The following is a 25882-nucleotide window of genomic DNA, read 5'->3' as shown; positions in this document are numbered from 1 at the left end:
ACCAGAAAGCCTCCATTCATTCCTGAGTGGACTTCAGAGAGTCCACCACTTTGTCCATCAAGCCCGTGAAAGAATAAGGTAGTGGGCCTGGGCTGGGGAATGGAAGGGACATTAATTACCCCCATATCCAACCCCTCTGGCCCCCACCATCCCATAGGACTGTGTGTGTACATCAAAGCCGGCAAGTGGCGTCCATTCACAGAGAGATGCTCATTCAGGCCTTAATGACTCAGGCCCAGTGAAAGGCCGCCTCCCTCTCCCAGCCCAATCATCAAACCCACCGTCCCCAACCCCGCAACACATGCATGCCATCTCACCTCCTTCTACAACCATTGCCATTCACCAGCTCCACCTTCCTCCCTCCCACCCCCACCGTCCTTCCTCCAACCCTCAGCCCCCCCACCGTCACTGCCCAGTTTTGGGAACTTGGTTTTTCCAGTGTTGACTGTTAAAGCCAGTTGCGATGTGTTCCATAGACAAACAGGCAACCAGCGCTGCCCCCAGACTACTTCCTCCTGCTTTTATATTTCTCTGCATGCCCTCCCTACACTCCCTCCTTCAAACCCCATTTCTCAGTGTGTATACCCCTTCCTTCCCTCATATACCTCTTCCGTTGTGGGCCATGATGGGACTGATCCTGTATTCTTTGTCCTACTCTGTTCATCATTTCCTCTTGATCATCATGTCATTGCTCACTTCTTCAAGCGCCTTCCTCTGCTGTTTTACCTCTTGTCCTCCACTGCACCACTCCTTCTTCTCTTTCTTGTCATCAACATCAACCCCTTTTTCTTTGCTTCTGTCTCTTTGAGCACATTTAAAGGCAGCTTGCCATGGAAATGTTGGACATCTATCCTCCACTCTCTCTCTTCCTCCATCCTAATGCAGACAAAGTGTGGCTGTTTGATATGGAAGACAGAAACTCCATCGGCGGCAACAGCAACGTCAACATCAGAATTAAAATCCCCTATAGCGTTCACCCAATCCCACTCCCTTCCCAAAACCCCACACCTCTACCTATCTTTTTTAAAAACTTTTTTCATATGTAAGCCCTGAATCTCCTTCCCTCCCCTTCCCTACCTACCTACTTGCCTACCTACCGCTTCATTTTGTAAGCTACACACTGATACTGATCATTTTCATTTATTTTGTTTTGTTCTTTTGTTTGCTCTGGGGGATTTATCATTTGTTTGGGGATTAACACTCTAACAGGGATTTTGGCGCTTCTTCATCGCTTCTTGCTTCTTGGCTTTGGTTTTTTGCTCAAACGCCAAGAGGGGCTGAAGGTCTGGTCATTTGGGCTTCTCATTAACCTGCTGCTCACTGTTTGTCCCCTTGTCACTTGTGTTTTAGAGAAAGATGAGGCTGCAATTGAGAGCTCTGAGTTCAATGCCACGTCAGTAGCTGATGTGGACAAGCGGGTGAAACGGCGGCTACTTATGGGTAACTCTTTTCTTCCTCTTTCTATGTGTTGCCATGGCGCTTGTGCTTGTATCCCCGACTCCACTCCTCTCCGTTCCTCCTCGTCCTCCTCTCTCTGTCTTTATTTTGTTAATCTTTTTTTTTTTTTAAACCTTTGATGCCCACTGTGTCTACTCCCACAGTCACAGTTTTGTTGCAACAGTATCTAACGTGATGGGAACGGAGTCAAAGAGATCGCTGTTTTCCTTTAAACCTTTCCTCCCTAAATCTACCTACCAAATTTCTTGATTGCTCTAAGGTTTTTTTCAATGACTAACATTTACTTTCCCATTTGCGCCTATTCCAAATATTTTTGTATCCCATTCCCCTCATTTGATTACCCATGTTACCAAAACAGGATACCAAAGCAAAACCCCTGAAAAAGTTGTACACCCAGCTCGCCCAATGATTACAGAACTATGCCACCAAAGTGATGTGAACAGCCTTGGACATCCCAGTCCTTTGGAATTAGTAAATCATTCCGGCTTAAAATCAAGGTTTAAGTCAGCAGACTGGACAACCGGTCTGGACAACAAACTGCAAAATAAGTCAGTCTCCAAAAACAGCTAGCAACCTGTGTAACTTCAAGCAAATACGTAATGTAACATCCATAGGCAACACTTCTTTTTTACAGGTCTGGAAATTTTATGGTAAGTAGGTGGTAATTACCAAGCAACATACTTGAAATTTCTTTAAATTGAAGTACGTTTTTTTTAACCATTTATGTTCTCACCAATTCAACAATCAGACCCATTCCTCTTGTTTTCTGTCACACTCACTCACTCACTCACACACACACACACACACACACACACACACACACACACACACACACACACACACACACACACACACACACACACAGTTATTATAAGCAGGTACATTACATTAACATTAACGTTGTTTCCTGTTATTAATTTATGTGCCAATGTATTGTTGTCTCAAAAGTGACATTTAATTTGAGCAGTGTGAAGACATTATTATTAGGCATCAATAGGCAATGAAGGAATGAAACTTTTAAAATGGGAAGTTAGTCACTGGATTCTTCTTCCAAAGTTGGACTGAAATCTGTGAAAATGTAAATGGTTTAAAAGTGTACTTCAATTTTCTGACCTGCATAAGTTTGAAAGAAACTAGTTGTAAATTAAGCTGCAACAACTCACTTCAGTTTAGTGGCCTGTTGAGGGGAAGAAGCTAACTGGGAAAAAAATGGCATGATCAGCAGAAGTTAAGCAGAAACCATTTGAATGTTTCCTGGAAGTATATTAAAAAATAGTTATTTATTCACTACTGCTTAGAAAATAGTATACTAATATTATTAAATCATGTTGGAGGTCATTTTCAATACATTTTGAGGTATTATTGTGGTAATACAATTACACTGAGTTATTATTCATATTGCTTTTGTCTCCGGGGGCTGCATGAAAGAAACTCAGGAGCACCGGGGCATCCTTGGACCATACTTTAGAAACAACTGGTCAATCCTGATCCAATCTGTTTTTATGTTGCTGTTCTATTCCCACTATAAATGCCATGTATCAAGGACTCCTTCTGTAAAATAATGATAGGTGAAAGACTGTACCCTGCCACTTCTTGTCACTTTCAGACCTTCAACCCATCTTTCAAATAATGAATAAATGTTTCTCCTGTGACTAACCTAAAATCAAATGGGTTGTTTCAATCAAAGTCTTTTTGCTTTTCCTGAAGCACCACTTTCATCCTCTACTGTTTTGAAATTCACCTTACTTTTATTTTCTGAGACAGAGGTACATCAGAAATCCCTCCTGGTATCCAGAACTTCCAACTGCTGTGCTGTACAGTCTGTAGTCGATTAAACCATATTCTATACAAGTTTTATTTCAGCAGGTTCTAGCCAGTGAGGAAGAGTGGAGAATTTGGTTTTAGGGGGCGATTCCTTATCCCTCTTTTACCTCTCTGTCCTCTCTTCTCCCTCGATTACCTTTTAAGTGAATGTTTTATTTCTCCTCACTAAACCCTGCTTCACCTCCTGTAGTACCAACATACCTGTCATCCGTCCTGATGCCGTTCCATGTGTAACCTGTAGTGTTCCAGGAATGCCCTATTGTACGTCTTGTACACCTCAGTGGTATTATATTGAAAACTTCCCAATATGGAGGTTTTCTACAATGAGATCAGGATCAGCCACAGCAGCACCTGTGACTAGTGATAAAGAGTATTGTTAAAGACATTTCAGGCTTAACCTTGATCTAAGGTTTCAAAGGCTCTGTTACCTCCAGCTTTCTGAATACGTTGATGTTAAGTAGTTGACATTAAATCTCCCTCATCTTACCTTAGAATTGTACACAAAAAGAAACAAGGGAATTAAAACATCATGACTTTAAATACAGATCACGCTGACATGTCCTGGGGAAAGACACAAATCCCCAAATTACTTGTTTGGTAGATTGCTGCCATTGGTGTGTGAGTGTGTGAATAAGAGGCAAATTTTGTATAAAAGTGCTTTACAAAAGTCCATGTAGTCCAGATAGTCCAGCTATTAAGTCAAAAATTATTTTCAACCTAGCACTTCATTTATCTTAATATTGAATTTATTAGGATTAGTAAATTGAAGTGTCACAGACATGTTGAATTTGGAGTTCATGGACAAGGAGGAACACTACTTCATGTCCTGCATGTTTGGATACTAGCCTAACCCTAATATTGATTTACCAGTGGTGTCTGTGTTTTATTTAAATGTTTGAGTCCGTGTGTGCCTCCATCATGCTTATGTGCATGAACGAACATGTGTACATGCATGTGGTTGCTGAGAGCACAGAGGCCAACCCAGTGCAGCACTGGCACAGCCTGAACAGCATCAGTATGTTAGATTTTACACTGCTATCAGTTTGTCTGCTTCCTCTGACACGCGGCGCTCCTGTCTGTGCCTCCGCCGCCATCACACCCCGCAGACAACACACCGATCAAGGCGAATGGAACTGCAACCAAGGCTCTAATGAAAAGGTGCTGCTGAGATGAGGACAGGCTAGAAGAAGAGAGGGAGTGAGACTGAAAGGAGGGAGAGGCAGAGGAGAGGAGGGAGCGTGGGCGACTTGATGAAAAGTAATTCAAAGACATTTAATGATGTTGAAGGAAGCTGAATCAGGAGCCAGGTGCTGGACACATGTGAGCAGAGTGTCAAAGGAGAGACTCAGTGGTGTTGCAGTGGCTCTGGTTTCCAAATAAACCATCACATCAGGAGAGTTGAAACTAGGCTGAGGTGTGTGTATGTGTGTGTGTGTGTGTGTGTGTGTGTGTGTGTGTGTGTGTGTGCACGCGTGTCGTAGGTTTATCCTTATAGCATGATTACAGGCCAGAGCCATGCTGACTGACAGTTGATTAAGGTGCCCATCACAGGGCCAAAGGGGATGTTGCTGAGTGCTGAAAGGTGATCGTGCTCCTCTCACCTTTTTACAGCAGTGCAGCAGTTGTTGTCACTTTGCATGATGCTTTAGTTTACACAGTGCACATGGGTTTCTCTCTCATGCTCTCTAGTTTAAATCAATAGAACATGTGTCCTCCTCTCATGGCAAGTGCAGTTTGCAGTGGTCAGGGTTTCCATACGAGGAGTGTGATGGACATGTGTGTACTTACTGTCCTTCTCATTCTTCTGCCCCTCGCTGACATATTGTAATCCTACAGATGAAGTTGCCATTGTTGATCAGTCTGCAAGAGGAGAGTTGTACTTAGTTAATTGCCTCTCATTGTACCAGCCTCCCCTCAACTTAAATATTTAGGTCTGGGGTGTCCTGGTAGCTCACCGAGAGCATGAGCCCCATGTACTAAGGCTTTGTCCTTAGGAGCAGCTGAGTCCTAAGCAGCGGTGGCCGAGGCACTTGGCTGCATACTGTGCACTCTCTCGCTCCCCCCTTTGCTGTCAAACTCAAAATTAAAGGCAAAAAGAAAAAAGAAAAGAAACATTAGTCAATTCCCTCTTCCTCTGTCTGTGACAATTTCATCTAGAGTCAAAGAAACCAATGACTGTTCTTTATCATTTAAGTAGTCCTAAAACAATGCACTTAATAATGTTAACATAATGTGATGTTCAGTGCAAGTATAACATTTTTTAATTCATAACTGGTTTCACCACAAATATTTTCAACAACAACAAAACAACAACAAAAAAAAGTCAAAGTTTGGGAATTGGTTTCATTGTAAATTTCCCAGAATGGACAGTGGGCAATTTTAAATGAATGCTTAAAGGAACAGTTCAACATTTTTGGAAAGACACTTATCTGCTTTCTCACTGAGAGTTAGATGAGAAGATTGTTGCACTGACATGTCTGTACTGTACATATAGTGTGAAGCTACAGCCAAAAGGCAGCTTAGCATGTAGGCTGGAAACTGGGGGAATCAGGCTATCAGTCACTTCTACAGCTCTTTAATCAACACATTACATCTTGTTTTATTTTAATCTGGACAAAAACCAAAGTGTAAGAAAAACACAATGAGTTATTAGAAAGGTATCAATTTTCTCATTTAACTCTTGGAAAGAAGGGAGTGCTCGCAGTTTAAGCACCAACACTCCCCCTCTGGTCTGGACCGCTAGCTGCACAGCTAACTGAGCTAACTGGCTAACAACAGCTAACAACAGTTAGTAGGAGTTAGTGGTTACTCTAGTCACTTGCTGCCCCCTGATTGTTTTGAATATGAATTTTACGGGTGGCCAATTATTACATATTGCACCTATAAGTTAAGTGTTTCATTGCTTCAGTTACTCACAAATAAACAGCCACTCATTCAGATTCTTTAATTTTTTCTTTTCACTTATACTACTTTTACACCAAAATTAGCGTGTATATGTGGGCTTTTTAAACATTGGTTAACCTGCTAAAAATAGGCAATTGACTCTTTTCTCATTGCCAGGAGACAGGTGTGCCTTTCTGTTGTTTTCTTTTTCTTTTTGTGTCACGTTCATCATAACGAATACGCTGGAAAAACAGTAGAAAGCAGCAGATCATAAACCTCATCAGACTATATCAAGAAGAAGCTGTTAATGAAAGTTGCTAAGGGGTGGAGATGGATGGAAAAGTAATAAAAAGCCAGTGTCCTTAACTTCAACAGAAGGCATAGCATCGCCTGAAGAGGGGCAAATATTTGTCCACCTGGGTATTTCCATTAAAGCCAGTCAGAGCTCGAGCAGATTAACACCTGTGACCACTGTAGAGTCAATTGAAAAATGTACTTAATCACATTGAAGACAAAAGCTGGATGTTAGTGGGTGTTAGTGGGGTTTTTTTGACAAGTGTCAAAGTGGTATTAGTATGAGCAGAAAACATACCAACTTTGACAGATGAAGTAACAAAATTTGGGAGAAATTGGCAAGAAAATACCAAAGAATGATTAAACATTAAACAAACAGGACAAAGCTATGTGATCAGAATCCATCATTGGTGATTTCAGTCCACAAGACCCAAGTTTACATGTGGAAATACGTCCTGCTGCACACATGCACGCACACACACACACAGAAACACATGAACACACACAAACCAGGCTATGATAGAAATATGCACAGAGGGTGTGTAGAGGCTTAGAAGAGGGGGCTGAGGAGGGTATTAGGGGCTTGTCCAGCACATCAATCAGACCCAGCGGTGCGTCTGTGTTCCTCAGTCTGGCCCTGGGGCTGGGCTGGGCTTGGCCTGGAGAGAGAGGGGCTCTGAGCAGGACTGTGCTCACCCTTAGCTAATGATAGGGCCCACTGTACTCAGTATAAATCACTCTGACCCATAAACACCACCTCCACACGCATCAAGTCTACTCACATGCATTTACTCACACAAAAGTATTATTGATTGTATACACCTGTGCAGGCACTTAGACTTTAAGTCATAGTTAACAATACACTTTCTCACACACACGACAGAGGTTCTGGGAGAAGAGACTGAGGTCTGCTGTCGTACCCTACAGGGCCCATCAGACAGGCCTGGATGATGGAATGTCTCTCCTTCCAGCTTTGCTTCCTCTACCGTTTTCTGAAATCGTTTGCTATCTGGCCTCAAAACTCCTCCAGAGAGAGAACCAGACATGAAAAGGATTGCAAATGATGAACACAGAGCTTTGATGGATAAACACAGCAAGGAACAAATGCCGGCTAGAAAACAGAGATTAGGGGAAGAAGCCGTGAGATTGATGTTGTTTGGAGCTGCATGAAGAAACACAAACACATCTACAAATACCTTCCTGTTTTGTGAAAGAAAGCATTAGCCATCTTGGCTGCAATGTGTTTGTGACTATGCATTCTGAAAGGGCATTATGCTAATGCCTTGACCTCTAGATGTGGATGTGTTTGCCAGCCTGAAAGGGCTTTTCCTACTCCCTCTTCACTTCTCTCAGGCACACAGTCTCCTGGCATATTAATTAAATGTGAAAAGCTGCCAAAATGGAGGGGAACATCCCCGATTTACATGTTGCTGATGTCTTGCAATAGCCTTTTGAATTCCAAATGTCAACTTTTATAAGAACTAAGATTTATTTGATGATGCTGTGTTTTAAATCTCTCCTAATTCATGCACTCATTCACACAACGGCAATATGTAGGACTTGGATTTTCTCTGGAAGTACTGAAGTCAAACCCACCAAAAGCAGAACAGTCACTAAGTGAAACTTCCTTATTAGGTGTAGTTTTATTGAATCCTTTTCAACAAACATGAGTCAAAGTCAAGTTTCAGCCTCCTCAGCACTTCTCCAGGCCCATTGGGAAAGTGTGTGCTGAGCTTTGCTAAAGCAACAGCGGCTGGGCAGGTGAGCTAGAGTTACCATGAGCTTGTGTTTGTTTTGGGATCAGCTCAAGCAATATTCACAAGTCCGAGCAAACCTTATCTACGCCACATACAAGAACATTTTTCTTGGGGAAAATATACACGGCAGTTCTACTGAGTGTGTTCTAGACATACAACACTCAACCTTGCACTAACTTTATTTTTCTGTCTACTTACCTTGTCCCTACCTTTTTTTTGTGTGTCAACTGATTTCTAATCACATTTGGAAACAGGACCGACCTTTGGGCCAAAGAGTTCTTCACCCTCCTTTATCAGTACAGTGTCATGTATTTTTGTCTTGTTGTAATGATTCACTGCTGTCAATTATATAAAAAAATGTGTGACTTTCTGTGTATGAAAACTGTATTTATCTCTGTATAAAAATGTCTCTACTCATGAAAACTGGGGTGTTGTGATCTAATTTCTTCATCTCTGTGTTGACAAAGCTACATGAAAAAAACAGAAAAAATACATTATATCCTATTCTGTTGTTTGATTGTGTATTCTTACTGCATGAAGCTTTGTCTCAACCCACACCACCTTCAGTGTCTCTAGTTTCTTTGTCATGCTCTTTCAGAAGCAGGGGTCACATGTTAACACCCTCTTCTTCTCTTTCTCTTTTTCCATTCTGTCCCGCCATTTGCAGAGACCTGTGCCGTCAACAATGGCGGCTGTGACAGGACATGTAAAGACACGGCCACTGGGGTGCGCTGCAGCTGCCCAGTAGGATTCACCCTGCAGCCTGACGGAAAGACCTGCAAAGGTCAGTAAATATATAAAAGTGTGGGAATATACGTGTGTGAGGCCATTTGTAAGGGTCAATGATGCACTGCTGCTGTTCACTGAGCACACTGTGTATGCACCTGAGACTGCTATGACTGGTATCTGAGTGATCCGGAGCCAAACCCCAACCCCACCATCCGCTTCACCTCCAACTGCACAGAGCACCGGTCGCGGTCACTGCTAATGCTGCCGCTTGTTGTTGATTTTACCGCTGAGCATTTCTCCACTTCCGACAGCCCGCTGGTGACGTCAATGAAGGTGGTCCGAGGAGAAGGCGGCCACAGCGTTGGCCTAAACATCCCAAACATGTTATTGTAGAGTTTTTGCTTTCCTCTAAACAAACAGCCTCACTGAATGAGGCTGAACTGTGGGTACAAACTAAGTCTAACACTGGTCTTTACAGGCAGACGTGCCTTATTCTTTTCAGGGCTGGATAATGCAGCAGCATTCTGTTTGGGAGTTAACAGTGTGCAATTTGTAAAAAAAAAAAAAAAAAAAAAAGGGGGGACAGAAGAAAAAAAAATGATTACAATAATTATTAATAAAGACATGTCATACGTACCATCTGTTGGCTGAGGGTAGGCCTGGGTGATTAGGCTGACGAGTCTATCTAGTGAAGTTTCATATCAACCTATATCGATAATTATTATTGATGACCTGTCCTATTTTCATAATTGGTGAAAAAAGGTCAAATTTAACCTCTTTGTTTTGTAACTAACCACTTAATCAAGGCACGTAGGTTAAGATTATGTTAACACAACAATGAAAAAAACGCATATAGAATCACACAAATAAATAGAAATAGTGCCATACCGGCGAGCTGACCTGCTCTTTTTTATTTAAGAGTTTTTCTTGCGGTTGGTTTGTAAAATACTCAGCCAGCAGCAGGGCTGGTGCGGCAGATTGTGAGCCGTAGTTGCCCCGGTGGTCTTGCCGACCACTTTGGGTGGCGCAGCTGCAGTGTCTTTTGGCTCGTAAGTAGAGCAAATAGGCCGAGTGGCAGAGCAGCGGCGGTCAGAGCCGGCCTGTCCACTTTACCTAACTAGCCCGGACACACTTAAGCAGCGAAAAGGGAGCTCCTGAGGATAAGTGACCCTAAGAGGAGCAGTAGAGGACTGGGACAGAGAATGAAGGGGTCAGTGTTTGGCACTGCTGCGGCTTGTAGGCCGCCGTATCAGACTGCAAAGAATAACAGGCATTACTACTGCGTGAGTTAATAGTTTTACAGGCAGGGCACGGCTTGTGTTAGGAGAACTGTCCAAAGTAAGGCCTCTAGGCTTGTGCAAGAAAAACTGCAGCTCAGCTGGAAAGTGGACGAGACCAGGTAGGGGGCAGAGCCAAAGAGCTGCGATGTGTGGGGCAGTCTTCCATCAGCCCACAGTCTGTACAGGAAGTCACAGAAACACTCTCATCCTGTTAGATCTAATTCCGATTGATTTAAATGTTATCAGACACATTGACCAGTCTGTACACAGTCTTCAGTTGTTGTTAATTATGACGCCACAGCCTATTAAAACTCTACACAGGCCATCTGTGATTTCTGTTCATGGATCAACCTCCATTTTACATCAGTTCTCACGTAGATCAGCTTCATATCAATTTGCTGCTGTTTCAGCCATTTCAGCAAAACAATAAAAAGTTTCTGTAAAATGTCATATCGTTGAGTCAACATCTAAACCAATCAGCTGTTAGATCAGGCAACAGCCAGGCGTATGCAGTGCCTGGCTCCAAAAACTGCAGCCGCCTCAATCCTGTGAGATTACTGTTGCCCACGTGTGCATGACATCATAGCAAGTCGGGACATGCTCTTCTGTTGTCAGTTGCGTGCCGATGGTGCAACCAAACTACACACCTGATAAATGATTGGCTGTTCGCGTGTTACTTGCAGCATGCTTCATTATCAAGGGATATGATAGGCCAGGGTGTATTCGCTTTGTGCTTTCAGTTGGTTTACATAGTATAGTTTATCAACCTGTACCATCTACTAGTGGGAATATGAGATAAATTTTAGTCTGACCAGAAGTGGGGATAAGACGTATCCCTACTGGGGGCCACAGGGGCACTAAACCTAAAATCACATGCGCGTACGTACAGTGGAAGAGTTGTTGGTTGCTGTGATTTCTCCTCCTGGTCAAACTGGCTGAACAAAAATGTCTTTCTAAAATGATTCAAGTGCAAGAGATGGGGGACAAAGTTTACTATCTTGGTTACCTGCAGACATTGAAGCTAACATGCAGTCTAGATTATATCAATCAAGTTGGCATCTTCAAAATTTACTCAACAAAGAAACACTGAGAGGCAGTTTTATGCAAAAGAAATTGTGATGATACCTGCAACTTAGACTGCTGAAACCTCATACTAACTTTGGATAAACTTTTGACTACATTTTTGCATAGAATGAGGACTGTGAATTTTACTTCCCATAGACTCCATTTGAAGGGCATTAGAAAGGGATCTGATGGCTGATGTTAAAGGAGGAATTATTACAATACATTTGCATTTTTGTATTTTTATATGACTTTGATGTAATGACTACACATTGGTGTGTACTGGTTGATATGACGAGTTCTCCTGTGTGTTGTACAGTGGATATTCTCAGTCATGCCTCTTGGGTAAAACTATCTGTTAAAAGGAGAATGAAGTTCCACATTCTTCTGCCACATGTACATGTGTGGTAGTCGATGGTACCGCCCTGGATGGAGAGATGGAGCAGCTGGGCACAACTCCACATGTGACAGACATGGTCAGGGAGATAGGAGTTGTCATAGCAACCGGGTGCAGGTCATGTGACAGCTACATGACTGTCAGAATCTGGGCGCCTCCTGTGAGGCCGCATGTTCTTCTAAAGTGTATAATACTATGTGTGTGTATGTGTGTGTGTTGTGCAGTGTGTTGTGCAGTGTGTGTGTCTGCGAATTCAGTGTCAGGCAGTTTGAGAATGTTGCATGTCGGTGTGTGAAATTCTGGGGCCAGAGCTGTCTCAGGCCCGGCAGGCAGACGGCACGTCAGCAAACTTTGAGATGTTTGAACAGTGAGGCCCTCACTGGCCACTGTCTCTCTCTCTCTCTCTCTCTCTCTCTCTCTCTCTCTCTCTCTCTCTCTCTCTCTCTCTCTCTCAGTGGCATATACACACTAACACAGACAGCACCATCCAGCTGCAGATGCAATAAATACAGCGGTTGACCAGCAAATGTACTCATCGAAAGGACAGGACTAATCAGTCAGTTCCTAGTTTTAGTCACTATGCACAATGCATAAGCACATAATTAACATAACCATAATTTTAGCGAGCTCTGGCTGGCTGCATTTTTGCATGAGCTCGATATACATCGTATTAATGTTTTTACATCAGAAAACAACATTAAATTGTGAGTTTACTCTTGTCCAATGTCCAAAATGACACAAACAACATAATACTTTAAAGGACACAGAGGTGTTCTTCCAAAACTGTTATCACTGTTGAAAAATAATTATAATATAATAATTTCAATATTTGACAAAGCTCTGGTTAAGGTTTGGTTAGATACGCACAATAACAACAACAATGTCAGTTTCAATTATGAAGCAGGCCTAGGTGCTTTATAGATACTGTGAACCAAACAAACCGCCCAATTCACAGGGAAATGTACACTGCCTGTATTCAGAAACTGCACTTTAAATGAGCCGTCAATACTTCCGGAAGGTTGTGATGTCACAATTCAGCCCTCAAACACAGGCAGAGCTGATGTTTAACCGTGTTGAGCAGTGCTTGCTCATGCACATGAAAGCTGACGAATCAGAGCAGACTGGGCTTTTTGGTGGGGGGGACCTTGGGAGGGGGTGAATACAGGTGCTGCAGCAATGGACAATATGACAAAAATGTGTTTATTTAGTATTAAAGCGTGTAGACATTTTCTAGTAGACACCCAAAATAAAAGTATTAAAAATAATCATAACATGGGACCTTTAAGTTTAGGGAAAGATGATGTTTTGGGTGAGAATAAGTATATAGTTAAGATAAAGGGACCGTCATTGTCTTGGTTACAATATGAACACACAGCTGAGAACCAAGTGTGATGTTTTGTTGAATCATCCATCTACCCCAGCCTCCTCCCTATGTGGACTAACAACATCCACTGACTTCCTTCTTTGCTGCTGTCAAAATAAGTACAGCTGCTAGAGGCCATTGTCGCTGAACTTTATCAGATGTCGTTTCGGGGCACTTGCTGAAATGACTAACGCTGTGGATTTTCATGGGGGGACAGTACATATTGAAAATGTTCATGAGGCCATCCATTTGGCTCTCGTAGCCCTTCTAGCAGCGTCGTCTGCTGACTGGCAGGTAACAATGCAATTGCATGTTGGGAGAACGTCTCGTCCATTGGTCTGATGTCAGGTTCAAGCCCAGCAGCTTGTACAAACACTTCCACTCTGTCTTTCCAGGTGATTTGTGGTCCTGACAGAACCCAGCATTTACAGTGGTGGAAAGATGAAAAGCTCCCCCTCTCCTTTTTTGCGACCTGAGTTGAGTGGGGAAGATGGATAGGGGTACAGTCCAGCTGTGCCCCGCCCACATAATTTGGCTGTGATCAGCCCCCGGGCTTCATAAATCCCTGAGCGGGGATCAGTGCTGAGGGGAGCTGAGAGACACAGAGCAGGCAGTGCACATCGATCAGCATCCATCACCTGGGCACCCAGCAGGAACACACACTCACACAAACCTTACACATATAATACACACGCACTGAGTGTACTTGATGTCAGACACCCTGCACTATTACTGCTGCTGTTTGTAAATCAGCTAGACTCAGACCAGGGTGTACAGGGCTTATAGACTGGAGTGTGACATCACCCATAGGTGTCTGAGGATAGGTTTGCCCTGCCTAGGTGCGAAAATACATGTGCGTATGAAGACACAGTACCAGCAGGGGGTGATAATGATGAGAGCAAAGGATGAACGCAGCAGAAAGAGACAGAATGTCTGCAGGTAGAGGTTCGGGTTGGTCAGGTAGTGATTCAATGAATTAATGTTTTAAGAAAGCAGTTATTTTAAGCAAAACCATGATCTTTTCCTAAACCTAGTAGTTTTGGTGCCTTTATTTTGAAAGTGTAACTTGCTAACTTGGCCACAGAATGAGACCGTGTTGTCAGTGACAGAATTTGTCTGTTACACGGTTTGGCGTGATACCAGGTTGGCCTATCCCAGCATGCAATGGCATAAGAGAGGTCATATCCCTGGACAGCAGTTTCCCAGTCACCTTAACTGTATGTCTTTGAAGGTGGAGAAAGCCGCTAGTTTCTTCAAACTCAGACCCATCTAGCTGTAAACACACTTAAAACAGACAAACAAAGTAACCATTTATCCGTGTAGCCGACTCACCCACGGTAGAAGCACAAAAATGTGATGAAATAAAAACTCTGAGTGAGTCAACAATATCAGGGAAGCATTGTGCTGCTTCTCATATGCTCCCAGTGGAGTATTAAGCCGCATGGAGGACGGAACAAAACAGCGTCGCAAACGCAATGTCACAGAGACGTGCCAAGTGGAATCAAGGTATGAGGTGACAGTTCTATTCCCTGAGCCACTGTGCTGCCCCTGTTTTATGTCCCTAGGTTCATTTGGCCACTGACAACTATATATGATCATTGTCATCTGCTATGTTTACGTATCAGTTCTAGTTTTAAATGTTAGCACCGTCATTTGCCCAGAGGCTGTTTCTCCCTATTGGAGTGAGTTTGTGCTTTAGCTCTTTTTTTTATTCACGGGTCTTATCAGCTTTCAATAAATTCTAAGTCCTTCCTGTATCCTTAGCAACAGCACGCACAGGTTGTCCGAGAGTTAGCTAATCAATATCTCCTGCAGGAGCCCATGTGAGTAAATGCGTATGTGTGGGAGTGTGACGACTCTGGTGGCACATGTAATCACAGTCGTGTTAGCACTGTATTGTAGTGCACAGACTGCAGTATAATTGCTGGCATTTAGCAGTTTACCGAACGTAGTAGTTAGCGGCAAGATAAGTGCCACGCTGTGAGGTGGTCTCATCTAATGTGCCACTAAATTGCTTGATAGAGACAGACAGCCCTCTCTCAACCTCTCCCTCTCTCCCTGTCTGTGTCTACCTCACTTTAAAGCCAAGGGGATGTGCCCTGTCGTGCCTGTCTATCATAATCATTTCAATATAAACTATGTAGGGCATGTTTAAAACCCACCAGTCCTATAAACGCCCTTTCATCTACGCTGACAGACAAGGCGGTTCAGCCTCTCACGATGACAGACACGCCAACCCGAAGAGGCGTTTCATCGCAGGGCTCTCGTGCCGACAACGGAGCGAGAGAGAGAGAGAGAGAGAGAGAGAGAGAGAGAGAGAGAGAGAGAGAGAGAGAGAGATGGATGGAGAGAGGGGAAAAAGATTTTTTTTGAACAGTTTCCAGATGTTTGATTAGTAGGTGCACACTGGAGGTTGGATGAGTTACTGTATTTGTGTGTGTGTGTGTTTGTGTATGTGTGTATGTGTATTTATATGTGCGTGGTGTCTGTGGGTTAATTAACACACATTTAGGTTGTATGTTTAGTCTGTATTTTGTGCACTTCAAGCTCATTTGAGGTTCGATATGCGTGCACTTGTGTGGTTGTGTGTGTCTGTGGATAACATGTGGTCGGTCTACTCTTCTGTAAAGTACACAGTGTATATTGGCACCTGAAACACGTCCCCACTGGCCTGCATTCCTCCTCTACCTGAAAAGACCTGAACAGAACTAACACAAACTCAATCAGATCACATAAAGAGAAAGACATGATCACATCCATTCACCAGCAAACTAACAGACTCCTAACACACAAACATGTGATCATGTGCAGTATGCGTATAAGCACATGCACATTTCAATCCTAATTTAGCTTTTTTTGCAAAAGAAAATGCAAGTTAATGTTTGTTTGTATGCACTGGTTAAACCATTGCAGAAGAAGAGGACACAACAGCATGGTGTCATTAAAAGAGCTCTAGTCAAAGCTCAATTTGATGAAAATATGGCATGTCTGTATAAATGTGGGGAGGGTTGCATTCCCCTCATTTTTCCACATAGATATGATGTTCTTGTCTGTCCAGTGGAAGCTACAGTGACGTTGATGCTTTGCGTATGACATTACTACCTCTGCCAAGGAGGTTATGTTTTCAAACATGTCCACTTTGTTTTTACTGGTTGTTAGTAGGATTACACAAAAACTACTGAATGGATTTCCACCAAACTTGGATGGATGATGGGTCTCAGCCCAGAATAGATCCCATTAACTTTTGATCCAAATCAGGATAAAGGGACATTAATTTTTCTGTCTCTCTTTAATTTTGTGCTTTTTCACATTTTCATTAATTTCTCAGGGAATAATGCATGGATCTTGATGAAAACAAATCTGTGGCTGATATTGGATTTGATTGAATTAAAGGGGAGTGCTATTCAGGTGTATTCTCAAAATATCACTGTGCATTGTGCCACACCTTGCTTTTACAATACACACCAAGTTAAACTTAAACAACAACAACTTAAATATGTTCTCTAATTTCTAGGTTGTTTTATGTGCAAATTAGGAGTGAATTCTATGAACGTTCTATCATTTCTTAGTGAAGCGGTAAGGACCATTAACATTGAAGTCATTTCTGCCTGAATGACAATATGGCATCCCTTGTATAGATGGATGAAGCCAGTGATGTCACGTATTCAAAGTCTGAAAATGGATTTGCCCTTCAGTTGTATGAGTAATGTGATTGTGATGTGCTTGTAATGCTGTAAGGGTCCAAGTATTAAAGTTTATTACCATATTCTGTAATGGATATTAGATACACAGCAGTGATGGAATGTGACTAAGTACATTTCTGAGGCATACTTCAGTATTTCCATTTTCTGCTACTTTAGACTCCATTACACTTAATATAATATAATATATATTGGACTTTTTACTCTTCTACATCACTTTAGTTACTTTGCAGATGCATGCTGTATTAGAGCCAAGACAAGAAAAACAGTGATTCTGACTCAGAAAAATGCTGAATATTGGATCTGAATATCGGCCAAGATGATAATTGGTAAACCCATAGTATACAGCATATACTGCATATAAGTAGATATTTGTGTACTTTTGCTACCTATTTACATAATAAATAAGTGTCCACACTCGTCAGGTGCGCTAATTCAGACCTAATGCTGTGGTCTTCATTACCTTAACATGACTGCAGCATGGCAGGCAGCCCCTGCTTCGGCCAAACCAGGCCCAGATCACAGGCTGTTTTATTGTTGTGTAAAACTGAGAGTTTCCTTTGGCCCACATGCACCCGGCGAGTGTTTGTTATTAAACAGAATCGGGTGCCGGGGTCGTTTAATACCTGAATAAATACACGCTACCTCCCAGCCTGATGTCTGTCCTCTCCACCAGCAACACCCTACGAAGAAAACCAACGCTCTCCAAGAAAACTAGATCCCCCGTACTCCGTCCATAATTATTTGTAGAGGCTCGGGTTTCTGCAAATGTATTCCGTTTAATTGCTTTTTACTGCAAATATTTGGCATAACTATATTTGGTAAAACTCCCCACTCTACCACTATGTGCAGCTCGTACTCTGGAGGTATGAACTGCACATTCCTACAAGCCAGTCTAAATGCGGTTGAGGTGACAGCACAAGACTTTAATTCCTGGTCGGTTTATTTCTGCCGGTATTTTCCATCTCAGTCAGGCAGACAGATGAGCCTCTTACATATCAGCCAGACCCAGCGCTTGACCTCTGGATGTTGGCATCAGAGGTGAGGAGTTAGGGTTCATTCACTTCACCCCCATTGATGGCGGTTGGTTTAGGCTGCAGCGCTGAACAGTCAGGTCAATCGGAAGGTCTTTATCAGGCAGTTTTACCCCACAGCAGCATTGAGGTCTCTCCTGGAGTTCAGTTTCTCATTCTAAACACTGGACTCCTCAAACATAGCCCGAGGCTCACAGAGGAGCAGGCAGGGGGTGGAGGGCTTGTTTCCTTTGGCCCAGGTGGATGTTAGCAAGCTTTCTCATTTGGCCCTCAGCCTCCTCAGTGGCCAGAACAGTGTATGTGAAGACTTCACTTCCAAAATATCTACCCTGGAAGAAAAATTCATTTCCTCAAGGTTATAATTCAACAACCAGTAGAATCAATTAAAATTCCTTGTGTAGAAGGCCTATTATTTGAAATACCAAAATATTGTGTTAAAATGTTTTTCTAACCAATGCAGACTGACTCACTGGAAGTTTCCGGTCAATAACTCACTGTCACATCAAGCAAACTTCAGAGCGATGAATTACAAACTGTGAAGGACGCTCTGCTCCAAGATTTTCATGGTCAGCCATACACCTCTGCTACTGCCTCATCTGCTGCACTGCTAACACTTAAGTACTTTATCACTGGACTAGGATTACAAACATCTTTTCTTTTATTTTCTTGAGTGTGTGACATAGGACTGCACATTGACAGTGTGTTTCATTTCACAGCTGTGATGTACCAGAGTTCAATATTTTCAACTCACACGAATGCTCGCTTGATGCGATCTTTTTTGACTTTGTATGTAATCTAGTCGCACGAAAAATTTGCGTCGTGTCCCTACACAGCATGAAGGTATCCATTATTTTTTTTTATCATTATTTATATTAGATACAATAACAGCACTAACAGAACACTAACATATCCCACTAAGCAAAATGTATCAAAAAGAAGTCAATTCAACGCCTTTGTCAACGTTGAAAAGGCATCCAGAATGAAAGTTGACCCTGTAAGGATGTCACTTGGACGTCTATAGCAAACATTATGAAAGACATCACAAAAACTTTTATTCAGGCTCTTCGGTGGAAGTCTTTTCAACTATGACATGTTTTGTCATCTTCTTTATGCAAACACTGGAAAGACGTTCGTAAGGAAGACAAAAAAAATGTAAAGTGACGTTAAATGCGTAGTTTCACTACAAAAAGTTAATTAGATAAAGTAGTGTCAGTTTTCATTTAGCTTTTCTGCTTATCACAATAAAGGTTTACATATAGGACTATGGTTAATATAATATGATATCATGTTTTCACTGAATGCCCTTTAACAATTTTCAACACATTCTTCAATTATTTCCATGTAACATTTTTTTTTCTTTCCATTTAGAACTATCATTAGCTATGTTCAATTGGAAATATGCTGCTTTTGCCAGCTTTTTTATTCCTTTATTTTGGTCATTAAATTGCTCTTAAATCCAATTTGGGTTAGCTGTAAAAAGGCCCTGAACACTACTAAATTAGGCTTCGTGAAACCTGCAAATAGCATGTCATATGCAGACAGTAGTAGACAGTCAGACTGTCAGTAGAGCAGTGTGATATTCAACGAGACACACAGCTCTTGGCAAAGGATGGAACTATTGATCGAAGGCCGGAGTGAGATATTGATCGTCTAGAGTAAATGTCAGAGATGGATCCCAGGAGACATCTTGTGTGTGTGTGTGTGTGTGCGTGCGTGTGTGTGTGTGTGTGTGTGTGTGTGTGTGTGTGTGTGTGTGTGTGTGCGTGCGTGTGTGTGTGTGGGTAGAAACACACGGTAGTGTGTGCTAGCCTGGAGTAGTGAAAGTGACAAATGACTCCTCTCTCACAACAGCAGACAGAGATGGAGGGAGTTGGGCGTTTGTGGAAAAACATTGGAGTGAGAGACATAACATCACCACTGTGTGTGCGTATGTGTGTGTGTATGTGTTAGACATAAGCAGAGACAGTCCTCAGTGTAATTCAGCCTTTTTTCTTGCATCTCAGTGCTGTCCATATGCAGTACTATGTAATGCGTTAATTAGGAGTGTCCTTATTAACAAACACCTCCGGCAAAATGGCCTATGGCACCCCAGATGTTTGTGCATGACAACATCAAGGTGCCCACAGTACTTACTAATAATTGTATTCTTACACTGCTTACACTCTTATACAGACAAAGGCAAGGTCCACCACTTTGGTGGAGGTTATATCCTTCTGACTTTGGTGATCCCCTGACTTGTCATCTGGCACCCCAAAGTGCACTTATCCAGTGAAATCTCGACATGAACTTTGTTGATTTTGATTGTGATGCTATGACTTTCCATTCTCTCTCTCAATAATCATAATCTGCTACCTTGTGGCACTGGTTTCAGGTTGAACATGTAACTGATTGTTGTGGCACTTGATCTTCAACCCCAATTCTCCAAAATGTTGGGGCACTGTGTGAAACGTAGATGAAACAAAATGTGATAATATTTATTGATTTTTACTCATTGTGAATTTGATGCCAGTAGGGCTTGACAATATATCAATATTATAACATTATTGTCATGTGAGTCTATATATGGTCTTAGATTTTGGATATTGTTATATCACCATACGGCTTAAGTGTTGTCTTTTCCTGGTGTTAAAGGCTGCAATACAGTATATTGATATTGTAATATAAATTATATTAAATTAATTATATTATATTTTATATATACAATATCAATATTGAGATATTTGGTCAAAAACATTGTGATATTTTTGTCGTCCAGTCCTAGAATTTATGAAGTGCTTTTGAAATTTCAAAATAATAAGGTATATATTGTGTCACGATATAGACTTAAATTATTGTGATATTATTTTTAGGCCATATGGTCCAGCCCTATGATGCAGCAACACTTTTCAAACAAGTTGGGACAGGGGCAACAAAAGGTTGGGGAAGTTGTGGAATGTTCTAAAAATGCCTGTGTGGAACATTCGACAGTTAAACAGGTCCATTGTTAACAGGTGATAGTATCATGATTGGGTATGAAAGGGGCAGTCATTCACATTGCAAATGACGGCAATGTTTTAAACAGTGTCCCAACTTATTTTGGAATTGGGGTTGTACTTCAACTTGGATTTTACCTCATTTGTATGTCGCTTTGGACAAAAGCATCTGCCACATGAATAAATGTAGAATGTAAAGTTTTGTAGTTTCTGCTTTGTTTCAATAAGCAAACATTAGCATGTTAACACAAAAAACTAAGATGATAACAGTGCTAGATATTGATGAAAGCACAGATGAAGTTAAAACTGGACAGAAGTGACAGTCAGTAACACATTGTAAAGAGTTCAACATAAACGTTTGTATTTGTTTGTATTTCTTACCTATGGCTCATTTGTCACATCTCTGCTCATCACACATTCATATCATTAAATCTCAAAAGTGATTAAACATAATGAGCTTTCTGCTTATACAGTACCATTGTCACCCAAATAAACTAATACTGCACGTACAGTATCTGTGTGCACTCAAATGTTTACAACATGACACACCCTTGTGATTTAGGTTAATTCTGACACCACACTACCCATCTATCAAGTTTGTTGTTCTCTGTAGTTAGCATCCTCAAAGAGCCAATAATCTCTGTAAAATCTTACTCTTATTGATATATTGATAACTACTGCTATACTTCCTTTTCTTAACTGATACTGATAACTATTGACTTTATGATGAAGCAAGTTTATTGCTCAACACGGGACAGTCATCACCAAGGCTGCCATCCGCCTTGCCAGCTTGGCTCTCAACCAAGTAACTTGTTTAAAGACATTTGCAGTAAAAGGACTGGCTTCCTCTAATCATATTTTGGGTGAGAAAATGATTGGCAGTACTGTACCAATTGTGAATGGATGAAGGTGAAACAGCAGAAGGATACCCAGTGAAGGACTGTGCCACACGTCAGGCCTCCCTCCATTCTCCCTTCACCCACTTTCCTAACTCGCTTTTATCTGTCCTCTACAAACTTTATCATTTCAAGATGTTCTGAGGCTTAATGCATTTATTTAAGCTCAAAGCTTATTTAGGCTCCATTAAAGGTAATTATATACCCTGTTATAAGACTCAGCCATCCCCAGAGTGGCCATTAAGTGTGGGTAGATGCGATGGTTCTGCCAGTGTTTGTGGCTGCCAGAATAATTATGAAGCTGTGTCTGTCTGTGTTGGGTAGAGCTGGGGTGGTATCCACTGTTTTTACATAAGCATTAGAGCGGAGCTGACATGGGCAGAGGGGGAATGTTGTGGAGGGGTGTGTGTGTGTGTGTGTGTGTATGTTTCTAACTTTGTGTGTGTCTTACTTGCCAAATCCAGATTTCCTCACTGCTGAAGCTTTTCTTTTTGTGGTTTCTGTGCCATATTTTTGTTAACTGATTCATTCAAAACTAACCAGAAGGAGGAAAAGTTCAAATGTCCTCATTTTGAAAATCTCATCAATTTTACAGTCTCAGGGTTGGCAAGTGTTTATAGTGTGTTTAACCTGAAGGGAAGAAGGCAGCCATCCCTCCTGCTGTCTCACAGATAGAGATCGTCCCTACGAGCTACTGTCAGCATGTCAAAGTAAAGAACTGGAAAGTGGCTGTGATTGATTTGAATCTTTTGAGGCAGCCGGCGCTGCAGGTCAGACGAATAACAATAGAGCATCAGAGGAACACAAAGTGCAATAACGCTGAGGATAAATTAAAAACAAGAAAGGAAGACAGAAAGAGCAACAGAGAGGAATCAAAAAAGCAAAACCATTGAAAGTCAGGAGTAGGCAGTGGAGCGCAGAGAGAAATTAAAAGGAGCTAATCACTTCAAATGCTTCTCTCCTGGTATGGCATTACGTTTTGGGATTACAGACACTGAAGTGTACTTGAACGCCCTTACCTGTCCCATTCCCCTCAAAAAACCCCAGAGCTCCGTTCTCTTCCCGCCAGCTACAAGGAAATCCGTTTTAGCTGAGCCAGATGGAGGGACAATCCCTTTTAAAAGGCCGCTGACAGGGCACAGCGGGGCATGCAGTTTACTACATTTTTACCACAACGCACAGCCAGCTCGTTGTGGATTCCTGTCTCGGCTCCATATTAAGATGAAGAGTTCATTCAGCAGAAGCTCCCTGAGGACAGAGTGAGAGGATCAGGCCAAGGAGGCCTGAGTCTACCCTGATGGAACAACACAGTGGCTGAGTTACTGGCTGTAACTGGTATAACTAGGATATAAAACTTAAGATTTTTTAATAACACTTAACACAGTAGAATTAAATACTGAAGGTATGAAAATGTGCACTATATGATAACAGATTTCCTCCCACAGTATACCTCAAAACCATATGCCACCACAACCCTAGCCACAGCTGAGTAAATCTACCAGCCACACTTACCATTTCAGCTGGCGTAATTGAGCCCACCAGCTTAACATGAGACCCTTGTTTGTGTTTACCTCTGTCTGGAATCAAGGACCCATTATTTCAGAAATTACTATAACTTTATGTAGAAAAATCATTTTAAAAATATAAGACATCCACAGAGCTTGTGGAATGGTGCAGAATAAAAGTATCTATTGTCCTTTAAAACATTATCATGATTGTGAATTAATCATTTTTTAAAAATTGTCAGGTCCAAAATGACTGTTTTGTTTAACTCTGTGAAATAATTCTGACCGCTGGTTCCAGCTTCTAATAAGGTTTATGAGCAAATAGTATAATGCAGTTGGTATCATGTGGTATCTGTGTTTCATCAGCAATCAAGAGTCTTGGTAGTTGCCAAAAATGTGTTTTTTTTGTAAAAATGTTTGCTAGCTAAATTTAGCAATGTTAGCTAATCCAAAAAACTGGCAACCACTTGAGAGGGCAGATGATTTCGAACAACAGCGGCGTTGTATCATGAATGCAGTGGAAGGAGGGAGATGGAATGCCACAGGGTTTTCACACCTTTAGTTTGGTTCATTTGGTCAGGACCAACTGAAATTATACATTTTTTGGTATCGAAAGGAAGTGGGCAGAGCTTTGGTGTGCCTCAGTGCACCTCCACCTCATTTGCGTGATATGGAGAATGCAGAAAAGAGTATTAGCAGCTTGTGAGAACTTCTGGTCAGTACCAGCCCGCTTAAAACACTGTTATTAGTATTTCTAGCTGCAAACCGACAACATGTTGAATAATGACATGTATATAGCAGCAGAAATTAAGTGGGGTAGGGCTGTCATGTGGGCCTCGCCAGTTGTATAGAGGAGAGTAGGATGTATCCTCCATCTTGACTGTGCATCAGTTGCCCATGATGGAGAAGCAGAAGCCATCATCAGGAGCGTGTTTCTTTATGAAATGTGTTTTAGTGTTGCAATGAAAAAAGCAGAAATATATGAAGAGGTTTTTTTTCATTCATCTACTTCTTTCCCCTTCTTGTCTTTTTCCATCTGTTTCCCCCCCCTCCTTTTCTTCCTTCTTCCTCTGTCTTCCTCTGGCCTCCCCCCCCCCTTCTCTCCCCCTCCTATTTCTCTGTGGTGTCTTGCTCAACTTATTACCCGGCTCAAGGTGTTAATCCCTCACAGTTTTCATCACTTAGTGCACCAATCAAAAAGGGCTTAGCCTGTGTAATCTGCCAGACTATTGTCCGTGCTTTTTGCTCCTCCTCCTCCTCCTCCAGCTCTCCCCTCACCTCCTCTACCTTCTAAATCTTTCCACTCTGATCTCCACTCGCCCTTCTCCATCTATAGAAACAAAGTTTTTCAAAGCAGCAAATGGAAATTGATCTGGATAAAGTACACTTGCTATGAATGAGACGTAAGGTGTAACAAAATGTATTCACATGAAAAATCCACTTTATAATAAGAACGTTGAAGACCTGACTCTGCACTTTGGGTTCATGTGAGGGCACAGTAGGCTGGATGAGGCAAAGGAGTGAGGTTGGATGGTTAGGGTTTGTGAAACCAGATCTGCCAGCAGGTTTGTGGTTGGCACTGAACATGCTGCCTCTGGGCGATTGCATTCACCTTGTTATTATTTTAGAATCTGTTCCTCTGGATTGCTGCACCACACCTGGACTCTCAGAGCTCAGCTGTTATTCTAAACGGCTTCTGCAGATATTTTTCCCAGGACCTCAGGCCTGACCATGGGACCAACATGAATACTGTTACCAGCATATTAAAACCTTCTCACCAGCATTTAATAAGGATTGTTGACATCAAATTCTTAAAAAATGCAAACTGCTGCCAGATTTAGATTTGTCCTTCATTTTCACTTGTTATATAGATTAATAACCAATAATTACCTGCTTCTCATGTTTGATACCGATAAGAAACAGATAATTTCACATAAAAAAAAAATGTATGTATGTAAATTGTGTGGCTCTACATAGGTGCAGCACTTCGACGTCGTGAGCATGACAACAGCGTGCTGCATGTCTTCAACTTCAGAGGAGCAAGCTGCCACTCACTGCATCAGATGGTGTAGATGCTGCACTTGTGAAGTCAATGAAAGTAATTTGGCTTCATATTATTGGCTCCATTTATTGGCTGTAATTTCATCAATACTGACTATTTAGTCAATGGTATAAATTTCCCAATATTAGGTCAATATATATCGTGCACTAACATCTCGTTCCATTATATTTGAGAGAAGGCAGACATCTCTACTGTTGATATCTCAAAAACAGCACTACAGGTGAAAAGAAAAATATGTATTTTTTTATTTTTGGGGTGAACTGTCCCTTTAAAGTTCAAGTTGATCATAAGGTCCTTCTCTTCTGTTAAATGTACTAACTTGATGACATGCCAAAGGGAGGGTCTGACACTGGGGTCAAGACTGCAAATATTTATTTTGTCAGATATGTTTTGCTGGAACATAACTGCTATTACGTTTGCAAGTGCTGTGAGTTGCATAGATATATATATATATATATATATGTATGTATAATTCTAAGCAGTGCATGTAACAGTTTAATCTGAAAATAGTGGTTGGAAAAAAATAATGAACATCTATCTTTCCCAGTGAAGTTCTGGATTCAAAGAGGGAGGAAGATCAGATATAAAAAGTGGCAGTCACACCTATTTATTAGCCATCACCCACCCTCCAAAGCTAGGGGCCAATAATAGACATATTTCTCAGT

General features: G+C 41.7%; 1 protein-coding gene across 2 annotated transcripts in view; it reads left to right on the top strand.

Annotated features, from left to right (window-relative positions):
• Positions 1-25882, top strand: part of scube1 (signal peptide, CUB domain, EGF-like 1) — a 125227-nt gene that overhangs the window by 76217 nt on the left and 23128 nt on the right. Inside the window, exons 7-8 of one of the 2 annotated variants that reach the window (XM_073480516.1) lie at positions 1351-1440; positions 8884-9000. In XM_073480516.1, the coding sequence (XP_073336617.1) occupies positions 1351-1440; positions 8884-9000 (207 nt within the window). The remainder of the gene's footprint in view (positions 1-1350; positions 1441-8883; positions 9001-25882) is intronic. The other variant, XM_073480515.1, reaches the window with a different exon arrangement.

The sequence above is a fragment of the Pagrus major genome, chromosome 14 (genome assembly GCF_040436345.1).
Source record: "Pagrus major chromosome 14, Pma_NU_1.0".
NCBI classification, from domain to species: domain Eukaryota; kingdom Metazoa; phylum Chordata; class Actinopteri; order Spariformes; family Sparidae; genus Pagrus; species Pagrus major.
The sequence above is the reverse complement of the archived record's forward strand: the minus strand, read 5'-3'. Positions and strand labels throughout refer to the sequence as shown.